Source organism: Trachypithecus francoisi, unplaced genomic scaffold (genome assembly GCF_009764315.1).
Source record: "Trachypithecus francoisi isolate TF-2019V2 unplaced genomic scaffold, Tfra_2.0 Lachesis_group0, whole genome shotgun sequence".
Taxonomy (NCBI): domain Eukaryota; kingdom Metazoa; phylum Chordata; class Mammalia; order Primates; family Cercopithecidae; genus Trachypithecus; species Trachypithecus francoisi.
In genome coordinates, this window is record NW_022681453.1 from 141,919,255 (window position 1) to 141,933,596 (window position 14,342).

The 14,342-nt window shown below is 42.5% G+C and overlaps 1 protein-coding gene across 1 annotated transcript; it reads right to left on the bottom strand.

The window, feature by feature from the left end:
- Window positions 1–1,675: 1,675 nt before the first annotated feature.
- LOC117083993 (UDP-N-acetylglucosamine transferase subunit ALG13 homolog) lies at window positions 1,676–3,747 on the bottom strand. The gene is made up of 2 exons (XM_033212279.1): window positions 2,256–3,747; window positions 1,676–1,928 (listed from the first exon to the last, which is right to left on the bottom strand). The coding sequence occupies exon 1, from the start codon at window positions 3,285–3,287 to the stop codon at window positions 2,790–2,792; it is 498 nt and encodes a 165-aa protein (XP_033068170.1). The 5' UTR covers window positions 3,288–3,747; the 3' UTR covers window positions 1,676–1,928; window positions 2,256–2,789.
- Window positions 3,748–14,342: the final 10,595 nt, after the last annotated feature.

The following is a 14,342-nucleotide window of genomic DNA, read 5'->3' on the forward strand; positions in this document are numbered from 1 at the left end:
CTCTCCATGTAAACTTTGGAATCATTTACTGATAGCCATAAAATAGTATTATACCAAATAGTTTCACTGCCCTAAAAATCCTCTGCGCTCTCCTTATTCATCCCTCCCTCCTCCCTGTGGCAACCACTGATCTTTTTACCATAGTTTTGCCTTTTCCAGAAGGTCATACAGTTGAAATCATACAGTATGCAGACTTTTCAGATTGACATTTCCTGTGTCTTTTCTTTTTTTCTTTTTCCTTTTTTTTTTTTTTTTTTTTTTTGAGAGATAGAATCTTGCTCTGTTGCCCACACCGGAGTGCAGTGGCACAATCATAGCTCACTGCCACCTCAATCTCCTGGACTCAAGTGATCCTCCTGTCTTGGCCTCCTGAGTAGCTGGGACTACAGGTGTATGCCACTACACCCAGCTAATGTTATTTTTTTATTTTTAGTAGAGACAAGATGTCACTATGTTGCCCAGGCTGGGCTCTATGTCTTTTCATGACTTGATAACTCATTTCTTTTTAGCAGTGAATAATATTCCATTGTTTGATATACCACAGTTTATTTAACCACGTAGCCTCTGAAAGACACTTGGGTCACTTCTAACTTTTGTCAGTTATGAATAAAGCTGCTTATAAACATGTGTGTGCAGGTTTTTGTGTGGACATAAATGTTCAATTCATTTGGGCAAATACCAAGGAGTACAATTGCTGGATCAGATGGTGAAGTATTTTTGGTTTTATAAGAAAGCGGCCAAACTGTTTTCCAAAGTTACTGTACCATTTTACATTCCCACTAGCAATGAGTGAGAGCTTCTGTTTGCTAGTATCCTCACTAGCATTTGGTATTGTCAGTGTTTAGATTCAGAATAGGTGTGTCAGTGTCTCCTCTCACTGTGATTTTAATTTGCTATTCCCTAACAACATATGATGCTGAAGATCTTTTCACATGCATACTTGCCATCTTCATACCTTCTTGGCAAGGTGTGTGTTCAGGTTTTGGTGATTTTTCAAATTATTTCTTTATTTATTTTAGAGATGGGGGATCTCACTATGTTGCCCAGGCTGGTCTTGAACTCCTGGGCTCAAGTGATCCTTCTGCCTCAGCCTCCCACAAGTACTGGGACTGCAGGCGTGAGCCACCATGCCTGGCCTTGTTGATCTTTTAAATTGAGTTGTTCATTTTCTTATTGTTGAGTTTTAAGAGTTCTCCATATTTTTTGGATCACAGTTTTTTACATGTCTTTTGCAAATATCTTCTCCCAGTCTGGGACTTGTCTTCTCATTCTCTTGACAGTATCTTTTGCAGAGCAGAAGTTTATAATTTTAACAAAATCTAGCTCATCAATTATTTCTTCCATTATTGTGCCTTTGGTGTTGTATCTGAAAAGTCATTAGACCTATCCAAGGTCATCTAGATATTTTCCTATGTTCTAAGAGTGTTCTAGTTTTGTGTTTTACATTTAGGTATATAGTTCATCTTGATTTTTGTGAAGAGTGTAAGATCTGTGTCTAGATTCAATTTTTTTTTTTTTTTAATTTTTTGAGATGAAATCTCACTCTGTCACCAGGCTGGAGTGTAGTGGTGCAATCTCGGCTCACTGCAACCTCCGCCTCCCGGATTCAAGTGATTCTCCTGCCTCAGTAGCTGGGATTACAGGTGTGCACCACTATGCCCAGCTAATTTTTGTATTTTTTTAAGCCATTATATGCATCAGTTTATTGTTCATTCATAAAACTAATTTCATAAGCACATAAATTATAAATTTGTTACAGTTAATGTTTCATTACCACTGTGAGAGAGGATCCTTAAAAAACAATAGTAAGTCCTATTGGTATAAATCCTTTTTGAATGTTCTTCTCAAACCAGTAAAGTTTTGACATTAGGCACGATTCTTTTAACACTTTGTATATATGTTTTAGAAAAAAAAAGTGAATATATCCACTCCACTGCGTTTTTTTTTTTTTTTTTTTTTTTTTTTTTTTTTTTTTAGACGGAGTCTGGCTCTGTCGCCCAGGCTGGAGTGCGGTGGCCGGATCTCAGCTCACTGCAAGCTCCACCTCCCGCGTTTACGCCATTCTCCTGCCTCAGCCTTCCAGGTAGCTGGGACTACAGGCGCCCGCCACCTCGCCCGGCTAGCTTTTTGTATTTTTTAGTAGAGACGGGGTTTCACCATGTTAGCCAGGATGGTCTCGATCTCCTGACCTCGTGATCCACCCGTCTCGGCCTCCCAAAGTGCTGGGATTACAGGCTTGAGCCACCGTGCCCGGCCTCCACTGTGTTCTTTAGGAAAAAAGTAGCTTTTCCAAGTACAAGAGATCAACTAACTTGATAGTCTTTTTTAGGCAATGATTGAACTTTTCATTTCACAGCGTAATCCATCATTTTTTAAATTTGGTTCCTTAGATTATAAAGCTAAAGATGCTGACTCTTATGTAAAATTTTTTGAAAGTTGTTACTGTTTCATTTTTTATTCTAAGGAACATCAAGCTACATTTATAATCTTTGTGAAAGTTTTCAAATCTCATTCATTTTCATGATTCCAATTCCACTTGAGATTCTAGGAGAAAATCTGTGAATGCTCACTACATACTGAAGATTAGAAAAAATCTAGAAAGTTTACTAAACTGCAATTAGGATTTGGACCCAGTGCAAATGTGCACACCATAAAATTTCCTATACATTCTATAGATGTAGGAAGTTTATTAATTATATTATTTTGTAAATATATATTACGTATTTAATTTGATCACATTCCATAGGTTGAATTTGGGGGTTGCTTTTAAAGTGTTGAGAGTTTAGTGTTTATTTTTGTAATCCAACAACTTTATCCAAAAATGCAGAAAATTTTTCTGGCTGGCCAGGAGGATAACATTTCAGTGTTGATAAGTCCATTGACTGTAACAGCCCAGGAAGCGTGCTGCAGGTACAATAAAAGAGATGACCCTCTTTGTGTAGCTGCTTTGCCAGTTCCAGCTGATGATTGTTCATCAGCTTTTCATTTATGACCACTACAAGTGGCTTTCCTTTTTCCAGAGCCTCCAAACAGCTTCCTGCACCTGCGTGACTAATAACAAGATCTGCTTTCCAGATGTCTTCTTTTAAGGAATCCTTGTACCTGTAAACATCCAGAGTAAACGACTCAGTACTGAAGGGTTCAGGTACCACCGTTCCTCTACCAATTTGCAGGATAAGTCGGTTGTAACCAAGGCTCTCGATTTTTTGCAGACTGTCGGGTGCCGACACACACGCAATGAGGTCGTCAAAGCTGGTGGTCCCTACGGTAACAAGCACGCACTTCATGGCGCACGTTCCTCAAGCCCTGATCGCAAGGCTAATTTTTGTATTTTTAGTAGAGACGGGGTTTCACCATGTTGGCCGGGATGGTCTTGATCTCTTGACCTCGTGATCTGCCAGCCTCGGCCTCCCAAAGTGCTGGGATTACAGGCGTGAGCCACCGCGCCTGGCCTTAGATTCAAATTTTTTTTGGTATGTGGATGTCCATTTATTCTAGCATCATCTGTGAAAAGACAACTTTATTCCATTATATTGCCTTTACTCTAACTTTGCCATAGATAAGTCAGCTATATTTATGTGCACCTATTTCTGCACCCTGTATTCTATGCCATTAGTCCAGTTGTTTATTCTTTCACCAATACCATGTGACCTTGATTACTATAGCTTTATAGTAAGTCTCGATGTCAAGTAGGGTCAGTCCTCTAACTTTGTTCTACGTCAATACTAAGTTGATTACTCTGGGTCTACTCTCCATGTAAACTTTGGAATCAGTTTATTGATATCCATAAAATAACTTGCTTAGATTTTGATCAGGATTGCATTGAATCTATAGATCAAGTTGTGAAGAAGTGCCATCTTGATAATATTTAGGCTTCCTATTTATGAATATCTAAATATAAATGTCTCCATTTATTTAGTTCTTTGATTTCTTTCATCAGAGTTTTGTAGTTTTCCTCATATAAATCTTGTACATATTTTATTAGATTTATACCTACGTGTTTCATTTTGGGGGGTGCTAATGTTAATGTTTTGTTGTTGTCTTTAAGACAGTTTCACTCTTGTTGCCCAGGCTGGAGTGCAATGGTGCGATCTCGGCTCACCACAACCTCTGCCTCCTGGGTTCAAGCAATTCTCCTGCCTCAGCCTCCAGAGTAGCTGGGATTGCAGGCATGCACCACCATGCCTGGCTAATTTTGTATAATTTTCTTTTTTGAGATGGAGTTTTGTGTTTTAACTTTCAAACTCTACTTGTTCATTGCTGATATATAAGGAATTGACTGACTTTTGTACATTAACCTTGTATTCTGCAACCTTGCTATAATCACTTAAGTTTCAGGATTTTTTTGTTTTTTGCATTTTCTACATAGACAATCATGTTATCTGTGAAAAAAGACAGTTTTATTTCTTTCTTCCTAATCTGTATACCTTTTATTACCCTTTCTTGTCTTACTGCACTAGCTAGGATTTCCAATACTATGCTGAAAAGCACTGGTGAGAGGGGACATCCCTGTCTTGTTCCTGTTCTTAGCAGAAAGGCTTCTAGGTTCTCATCGAGTGTAATGTTAGCTGTAGGTTTTTTGTAGATGTTCTTTATCAAGTTGAGAAAGTTACTCTCTATTCCTAGTTTGCTGGAAATCCCTGTCACTTTGATACAGCACTTCACAGGATCACTGGGAGAACCAGAGCCAGGGGGATGATCAGGCTTCCCTACAGGATGGTGCTCAGCCAGTAACCCAAGTGCCCGGAATAAGGCAATTGAAATTGAAGAATTCAACAAATGAGTCTAAGGGTGACTGCAGGTATAAAGCAGATAACTATCCTGCCTGAGCATAGATCTTCTGTAGCTCAGTTTCTACTTTCTCTGAATTAATATACATAGAACAACAGGTTTTAGCAATAGCATAATTCCACTAGCAGATAATCAAAAGCTGTTCAATTGTCCATTACCACCTTGCCAGCGAGTTTAGTGAGCCTCATTGGTCTTGGATAGCTTGGGCAGCAGCATTAGTTATTTCCACCATGGTTAAGGACAGGTTGGACACTATTTTTTCAAGAGTCTATATGCTAATGCCTGGTATTAGAACGTGAACTGGGTCAGGCATGGTGGCTCATGCCTGTAATCCCAGCACTTTGGGAGGTCGAGGTAGGTGGATCACCTGAGGTCAGGAGTTCAAGACCAGCCTGCCCAACATTGCGAAACCCCGTCTCTACTAAAAATACAAAAAATTAGCTAGGTGTGGTGCCATGCACCTGTGATCCCAGCTACTTGGGAGTCTGAGACAGGAGAATCACTTGAACCTGGGAGGTGGAGGTTGCAGTGAGCCAAGATCGCGCCATTGCACTCCAGCCTGGGCAACAAGAGCAAAACTCTGTCTCAAAAAAAAAAAAAAAAAAGAATGGCTGGGCGCAGTGGCTCATGCCTGTAATCCCAAGACTTTGGGAGGCTGAGGTGGGCGGATCACCTGAGGTCGGGAGTTCAAGACCAGCCTGATCAACATGGAGAAACCCCATCTCCACTAAAAATACAAAATTAGCCAGGTGTGGTGGCACATGCCTGTAATCCCAGCTACTAGGGAGGCTGAGGCAGGAGAATCGTTTGAACCTGGGAGGCAGGGGTTGCGGTGAGCCGAGATCACGCCATTGCACTCCAGCCTGGGCAACAAGAGCAAAACTCCGTCTCAAAAAAAAAAAGGATGTGAACTGCAGAATGAAACCAGCTGTTGGTTTGTTCTCCTGGGAGAGTGCTACAAGTCATCCTGTGGCAGGTTGGCAGAGCAGGTCCCTTCTACCTCTCTGTACAGTTGTTGACATGGACAGTGGGCCCTAGGACTCCAAGGCAACAAGATCCTTCTGGAGATAGACACTGAAGCCCACAGAGGAATACATAACCTAGAAGGGCACAAGTGACACCTGTCAGGCATTTGTTGTTATAGTCCTGGTCAGTCCATTTATATACAGTCTCAGCCTGTTTTTGCCCCACAGTTGCAGGGTGAGAAAAACCACGTGGCACATCCGTCTGAAGTGCTAATATAAGTCAGTAATGCTCACGCCAATATGGGAGTCCTTTTGTCATAATATTAAAGCAGGATACTCTAGAGTATGCCTGCCTGCGGACTTGTTACAAGGGAGTCACTCAGCAGTTTGAGCCACTGATAGCTTAGAATGTGAACTGGGCCGGGGTGATAGTTTGAGGAAAGTCCAAGACACTGGGTAACAGCCAGGCCATTACAATGGAATTATAGGATAAGAGAGACTTCAGTAACAACTCCAGCATTGTTTGCTTGCCTCCTTCTCACCACAGCTGTACTGATTCTTATCTAGGTGTTAGTCATGCCAGGCATGGCAGAGTCTTCTGTGAGACTGAACAAGGTAAAGATTGATGATCCCACATGCCCCACCCCATGAAACTCCCCAGCCCTCTAGAGATGCTCTTGTCCAATGACATGGGGTGAGTATTCTGATTCCTGAGGCTATAACTTCTGCAGGGATCCACCACCCCTGTTACTTGACCTAAACCTTTCAGCCTTGGTCAACCAACCTGGAGAGAGAGGTCACATTCTGAAGAAATTTGACATATAATATTGCCCACCTTGGGATCAGAAGTCCTGGTTACAACTGGAGGAACATTAGTTCCTCAATATTCTATCAACCCTTTCCCTGTCCCCATGGGGTCCCACATGAGAGAAATGCGCAAAGGTCCTAATGCCTCCAGATTTAAGCCAGGAGGCTCACTGGTGGCACTACTGTGGCCCAGGCCAAAAACACCCCTGGGTAATGATTTCCAGCAGGAAGAAAGAAGAATGGCTGGGAGCTGGACATGGTGGCTCACACGTGTAATCTCACCACTTTGGGAGGCCGAGGTGGGCAAATCACCTGAGGTCAGGAGTTCGAGACCAGCTTGGCCAACATGGCGAAACCCTGTCTCTACTAAAAATACAAAAATTAGTCAGACGTGGTGGGATGCACCTGTAATCCCAGCTACTCCGGAGGCTGAGGCAGGAGAATCGCTTGAACCCAGGAGGTGGAGTTTGCAGTGAGCCGAGATCATGCTACTGCACTCCAGCCTGGGTGACAGAGTGAGACTCCATCTCAAAAAAAAAAAAAAAGAATGGATGCGTATACTCAGATTGGGATTTCATAGGCTCAGCCTAATCCAGGAATTGCCTGGTCCATTGCCTGCCCCAAGTTCAGTATTTCCCAACATGCATTGCAGTGATGTGTTTCTCTTCCACTGCGGTGTTCTAGTGTTCGGATGGCTTTTGTGAGGTGGGGGTACCACCCATTAAGTTGTTCTCCCTAATGGCCTTTGCATAGTTGTTGCTTGAGCCACCCATTCCATCATTTTTTTTTTCTTCCTAATTTTTTTTTTCAAGTTCTACCATTCCATCATTCTATCAACTCATTCACCAGGTAATGTTAGGGAGTATAAAATGTCCCATCATATGTCATGGGAAAATGCCCATTACTGTGTAGCTTGTGCAGCAGGAAATGTGGTGGCCTCGACTGGCTTGGAATCCTGCTGGATATCAGAATACAAGAGAGGTGTTTCTCTAAAGCCATAGTAGTGGTTTCCATATCTACATGGCATACTGGAATGGTGGTCCCATCTCCAGAACGTGTACCCATGGCAGTGAGGCTTCACCAGAATCCATGTCTGGGAGCTAGCTGTCCAATGTGATCAATATCACACTGACATGGGCCATCTGTCCGAGATGATATGTCCTAGTTCGCCACATTGTATGGCCGGCTAAGGGCAGGCCTCACATGACTACACTGGATCTTTGGCTTCCATCTCTTTTAGGGCAAGTTCTGGTGATGTGGCCATTCTTGCATCTGAGGTGGACTTCCATGTCCCATTCTGTGGTACATCCAAGGGATGATTTTGGCCATTTTCTGAGCAATACTAGATCAGCTTCTGAGTTCACGTTCTCTTTTGAATGGTCCTGTGCCATAAGTGACAAGTAGGTCTCTTTCCTAGTTCACAAACTGTTGTCATAGTCCTTGTCTCTACATAGGGGAGCCCTTAATGGTCCAATCATTAATCTGCCAGTCACTGGACATATGGCTAGTCCATTTGTAATGGCCCGTTTAAGTCTGTAAATGTGTGGCAGAGAATTGCTGTTATATTTTCCTGCACAGTCATCACCACAGCACAGAGTTCACCCAGAGTATTGGGCAGAGTATCCTTGTCTGGTCTCAGTCAAAAGATGACTATCCTTAGTGTGTGTCTTAGTCTACTTGTGCTGCTATAGCAGAATGCCTGAGACTGGGTAATTTTATAAATAGAAATTTAATTTCTCACAATTCTAGAGGTGGGAAGTCCAAAATCAAAGTCTCCATTTCCACAATGGTGCCTCGAACATTGCACTCTCCAGAGGGAAACAGCACTGTTCCTCACATGGCGCAACAGCGGAGGAAAGCAAACCCACTCTCACAAGGCCTTTTTATAAGGGCGTTAATCCACTCCTGAGGGTAAGCCTTCATGACCTAAACACCTCCCATAGGCCCCATCTCCCAACACTATTGTATTGGGGATTTTTTTGTTTTTTAGACACAAGGTCTTGTTATGTTTCCCAAGCTGGTCTTGAACTCCTGAGCTCAAGCAATTCTCCCACCTCAGCCTCCTGAGTGGCTGGGACTATAAGCATGCAGCACTGCTGGGGATTAAGTTTTAACATTTTGGAGGTGACAAAACCATTCAATCCATAGCAAGATGGATGGCTACAGGGGACAGTTTATCAGTTTTGAGTTTCACAGATCCCTCAGTGAGCCAACTCATACCATCAGCTGGAACATCTTCGAACCTAGGCTGCACCTAGCTAAGGGAACATCCCATATGGGCTGTTCAGTGTCCTCTGGCAAGACAGTTACTTCATGGAGTTGGCAGACCCCCTGAGATCCCAATCAGGCTCCATCTTATATGTAACATTTCCATTTAATGATGGTACGTGGCTGAACCTGTCGTGTTTTATTAGGATTAGTGAGGACTATGAAAAAAATAAAATCAGATAAAGTTAAGAAAAATTCAGAAGTTTATTGTTCAAACAAGAAGTACAGACCACAATCTAGAAGACTCAAATCAAGTGGTAAGAAATTAATCTTACAGCAGTTACAACACAGTTTATAATGCATAAAGCGGGGGGGGGGGGGGATATTTTGACCTTTTTTATAATTGGCTGTTATACATTCTTTTTAGGGAAAGTTGAGCTGTTTAAGCTTGTTGGTCTATAGCTGATTGGTTTAACTTCAGTGAATCATGCTGGCAAGGATGTAAAGCTTACATTTTGCATTTCATTTATGATCAGAGACAGCATTTCAGGGAAATCAGAATGATTTGTCTTGGTTACACGGTTGCAGGTGGTCAGCCTTAGGGTATTTCTAAACTGGGGCTTCCATTTTTATTTTTCGTTAACAATACCTGCATGAGATGGGCAGCTCAGGTCTTAAGGTCACATACAGTGCTTCAGTAGTCAAGTGTTCTGTTTCCATTATAGCCCAATAGCGGGTTAGTAGCTGCCATTCAAAGGGAATGTACATGGCAACCATCTTGGATAATTTATATGTCCAAAAGCCAAGGGCCTGGTGCACCCTGATAGCAGTCTCTTGTTGCCACAGTATCCAATCCATATGGGTAGGAGTCAATGAGACCTGTAGTTCCATGGGCCTACATTAATGGCAGGCCCATGTTAATGCATGATAGGCCTCTAGAGTCTGCTGTTGTTCAGGGCCCCATTCAGAGATGGCTGTGTTGTGGGTAATTTTAACTAAAGGAGGCAAAATAATACTGAGATGTGATACATGTCATCTCCAATAGACAAACAGGCATACCAGTTATTGAGCTTCTTTATTTTAGGTGGAGGCTGCCAAGGACAATTTTTGACTTTATCAGGAATACTCCTCTAATTACTGGACCAGGTAGCTCCAGGGACTGCACTTGTTGGGCAAGTCCCTGGATCTTATCAGGACTGACAACTCAGCCTGCCTGTGTCATATTAACTATGACCTTATGTATGGAGTAGTCAACTTGTTTCACAGGCTGGCAATGAGCACGTTATTAATATAGTGGATGACAAGTACTTTTAGAAGTAACTGGACATGTTGCAGGTCAGGGGAATGGAAGTATTGCTAGTGACTGAACTGTGACCCCAAAATTCGTATGTTGAAGCGCTTAGCTCTGATATGATTGTATCTGAAGTCCTGAAGCCAGGAATGAGGAAGGCTATGAATGTCCACTGTTCCATACAAGAATGACTCTTCTCTTGGCTATTCAGAGATCATGAGGGATACTGCCCCAGTTTCCACAGGCCAGATGGTCTCCAACAAAAGCCACAGGGGAGTCACCCCTGCCTGGCAGATCTGTAGGGTCAGGACCACCACCCAGGGGGTCCTGGAGAGGGCAGTATAGGACCAAAGAGGATTATTCATGAGCCTAAGATCTCACGAAATTTGCCTTGCTAAGTTTTAGACTCGCATGGGACCATCATACCCCGGCTCCCCCATCCTTTTTTATTTTTTATTGAGACAGAGTTTCAGGCTGGAGTGCTGTACGATCACAACTCACTGTAGCCTCGAACTACCACGCTCAAGCCACCATGCCCGACTATTTTTATTATTTTTGTAGAAATGAGGTTTCCCTACGTTGCCCAGGCTGGTTTCAAACTCCTGAACTCAAGCAATCCTCCCACTTCAGCCTCCCAAAGTGCTGGGATTAAAGGCATGAGCCATCACACCCAGCCTTATCATCCCTTTCTTCCTTCCAATTTCTCACTTTCGGAATTGGAATACCTAATCCATGCCTATCCCATCATTGTATTTTGGAAGCACATAACTTGTCTGGTTTCACAGCTGGAGGGGAATTTTGCCTCAGGATAAACTAAAACTTGGGTCTCACCCATATCTGATTTAGATATTTTTGAGACAGAGTCTCGCTGTCACCCAGGCTGGAGTGCAATGGCGCGATCTTGGCTCACTGCAACCCCTGTCTCTCGAATTCAAGCGGTTCTCCTGCCTCAGTCTCCCCGTGTAGCTGGAATTACAGGTGCACACCATCACACCTGGCTAATTTTTGGATTTTTAGTAGAGATGGGGTTTCACCATGTTGGTCAGGTTGGTATCGAACTCCTGACCTCGTGATCCACCCACCTTGGCCTCCTAAAGTGCTCGGATTACAGGCGTCAGCCACCGCAACAGGCCCTGATTTAGATATTTAGATGAGACTTTGGACTTTAAATGTTAGTTGATACTAGAATGAGTTAAAACTTTGTAGGCTGTTAGGATGGAATGAACTTATTTTTATATGTAAGGATGTGAATAGAGTGAGTGGCTAGGAGTAGAATGTTATGGAATGAATATTTATGTTGAAGCCCTAATCCCAAATATTATATGTGGGGGTAGGGGGCCTTTGGAAAATAACTAGGATTGGAGTAGGTCATGAGAATGGGACCCTCATTCTCACTAATGCCCTTAAAAGACTTGGAAGAGGCACCAGTGCTCTTGCTCTCTGAAATTTGAGGACACAGGAAAAGGGGGGCCATCTGCAAACCAGAAAAGAGCCGTCACCAGCACTCAACCATTCTAGCATCTTGATGTTGAACTTTAAAGCCTACAGAACTGTGAGGAATAAATGTCTGTTGTTTAAGCCACCCTCTAGGTATTTTGTTACAATAGCTCAAACTGACTAGAAGAGTTGCTAAAGATATATCCCTCCCAATCCCCTCACCCAAAGAACCAGGCCCAGTTACTTTTAGCAAGTCTTCAAGGAACAATTCCCATGTTACACAAACTCTACATAGTAATAAGTTAAACAAAATTTTTTCCAAATTCTTTTGCAAAGCTAGCAAAGCATTACCAAATTGAATCTACTTCTGTACTTAATAAAAACTCACTATGAACCAATAGATTTTACTTGAAAAGTACAAGGAAACTGCAAATATTTGCAAACTTGTCAAGAAAATGAATTACAAAAAGAAAAAAAGTAACTCATAAAATTACAACAATGGAGTTTTTAAACTTGATATAATATAGTAACCAATCCTAATAAAAACTTTTAGTCCAGGCATAGTGACTCACACCTATATTCCCAGCACTTAGGGAAGCCAAGGCAGGATGATCGTTCGAGGCCAGGACCACAAGAACAACCTGAGCAAAACAGCGAAACCCTATCTCTACAAAAAATAAAAATAAAAACTTAGTAGGACGTGGTGGCACATGCCTGTATTCCTAACTACGGGGAGGTTGAGGCAGGAGCATCCCTTGAGCCCAGGAGTTCAAGGCTGAGGTGACCTATGGTCACATCACTACACTCCAGCCTGAGCAACAGAAGGAGACCTTGTCTAAAAAAAAAAAAACCGAAAACAAAACTCTCTAAGTATAATAACAATTGGGAAACTGTGCACTCTGTGCCCAGCATTGTTACAATAATGTATTCCTCACAACTCTGTGAGGTCGCTCCATTTTATAGATGGAGGAACTAAGATACAAGGAAGCTAAGTGATTTGCCCAGGGTCACACACCTAACAAAGTGGTGGACTCAGGATTTGAACCTAGGGCACTGGGAACAAAATCTATGCTCTTAACCACTAAACTACACTGCTTCTTCTAGAAATTAAGATTAGAAGGAAACTTCCTAAATGCAACAGAACATCAGAATCCAACAATGAACACCATATGAAACTGCAAAAGACTAAAAACATTCCCCCAAGAGTTAAGAGAAAGACATCTACTGTTCCATGTTTTTCAAAATTCTTGCTAATGCACAACATAAGTGACATCAAATTAAAAGACAAATAAATTATTTATTATAAACCTAGAAAAGCTAGGAAATGAATCTAACAAACTATTAAACCTAAAAATAATTTATCAACATAATTGGATCCAGATAAAATTTGTTTAAATCAATAATTAAAGTTTATACTACCAATGACCAAATAGAAATTGAAGTATGGCTTTCAAATGCAGCCAATTTTCCTCCATCCAAGAGCCTGAGGCTTTTTCAGGATTCACTTGTACTGAGCACCCACACCAGACTGGTGGTAGTGAGTTAATATAGTTAGGAATGGTGCACATTCCCACACTCTAGAGGTTTAGTATGGTAGGGGATGAGCAGACAAGAACCAGAAAGTAAAACTGCAGCTTCCAACAGGCAGGATAGTTCTGCAGACATGACTGGCAATGTCCATCTCAGGGCAGGGAACCAGAAATGTCCAACTCGTGTACTCACATGGTGTGGGGCTCGTCCCTGAAATCTGGAGGCTCCCAAAATAAGACACTTAAAGAGGAAAAAGTCCTATCTGCGTATCTTTTAAAGGAAAATGGGAAAAAATACAAAAAAACAAGCCAAAAACATTTAAAATACATATTCACAAATGGTAAAATTCCAGCGGTGTCATGAGTTCAGTTTTGTGCTTTTGTTGTTGTTGTCGCTCTGTTGCCCAGGCTGGAGTACAGTGGTGTGCTCTTGGCTCACTGCAATCTCTGTCCCCCAGGTTCAAGTGCTTCTCTTGCCTCAGCCTCCCAGGTAGCTGGGATTACAGGCGTGCACCACCACACCCAGATAATTTTTGTATTTTTAGTAGAAATGGGGTTTTACCATGTTGGCCGGGCTGGTCTCAAACTCCTGGACTCAAGTGATCTGACTGCCTCAGCCTCCCAAAGTGCTAGGATCAGGCATGAGCCACTGTGCCCAGCCAAGTTCAGTAATTTCTAAAGGCCCTGAAAAACTTTAGGCCCCCAGTAATCCTTTCTAACTTTGAGACATCTCCCCAGTCACATTTAATTTTGATTTTCTTGATCCTCAACTCTCTTTCCTTTCTTCTGCATTGTCTGAAACATGCACAACAGCTCACAAAATCACCCCTCCAGGTTACATGACTGACATTGCCCCTCTAGCCTTCTCCTCCACCTTTGTCATACTGCAGATCCTGTCAGACTGTTAAGAAGTCTGGGGGATGGAGGCCAGGTGTGGTGGTTCACGCCTGTAATCCCAGCACTTTGGGAGGCCAAGGCAGGTGGATCACAAGGTCAGGAGATCAAGATCATCCTGACTAACATGGTGAAACCCCGTCTTCACTAAAAATACAAAAAAATTAGCCGGGTGTGGTGGTGGGCGCCTGTAGTCCCAGCTACTCAGGAGGCTGAGGCAGAAGAATGGCGTGAACCTGGAAGGCAGAGCTTTCAGTGAGCAGAGATCGCGCCACTGCACTCCAGCCTGGACAACAGGGTGAGACTCCATCTCAAAAAAAAAAAAAAAAAAAAAGAAAGGTCTCGGGGATGGAAAGAGAACAGGGTGAACATTAGAGTCAAAGGTCCACCAGCACTGGGCCATTATTGCAAGGGTGGAAG

Bases quoted from the DNA above. Each gene is read 5' to 3' on its own strand.
- LOC117083993 (XM_033212279.1), bottom strand. From the start codon at position 3,287: ATGAAGTGCGTGCTTGTTACCGTAGGGACCACCAGCTTTGACGACCTC.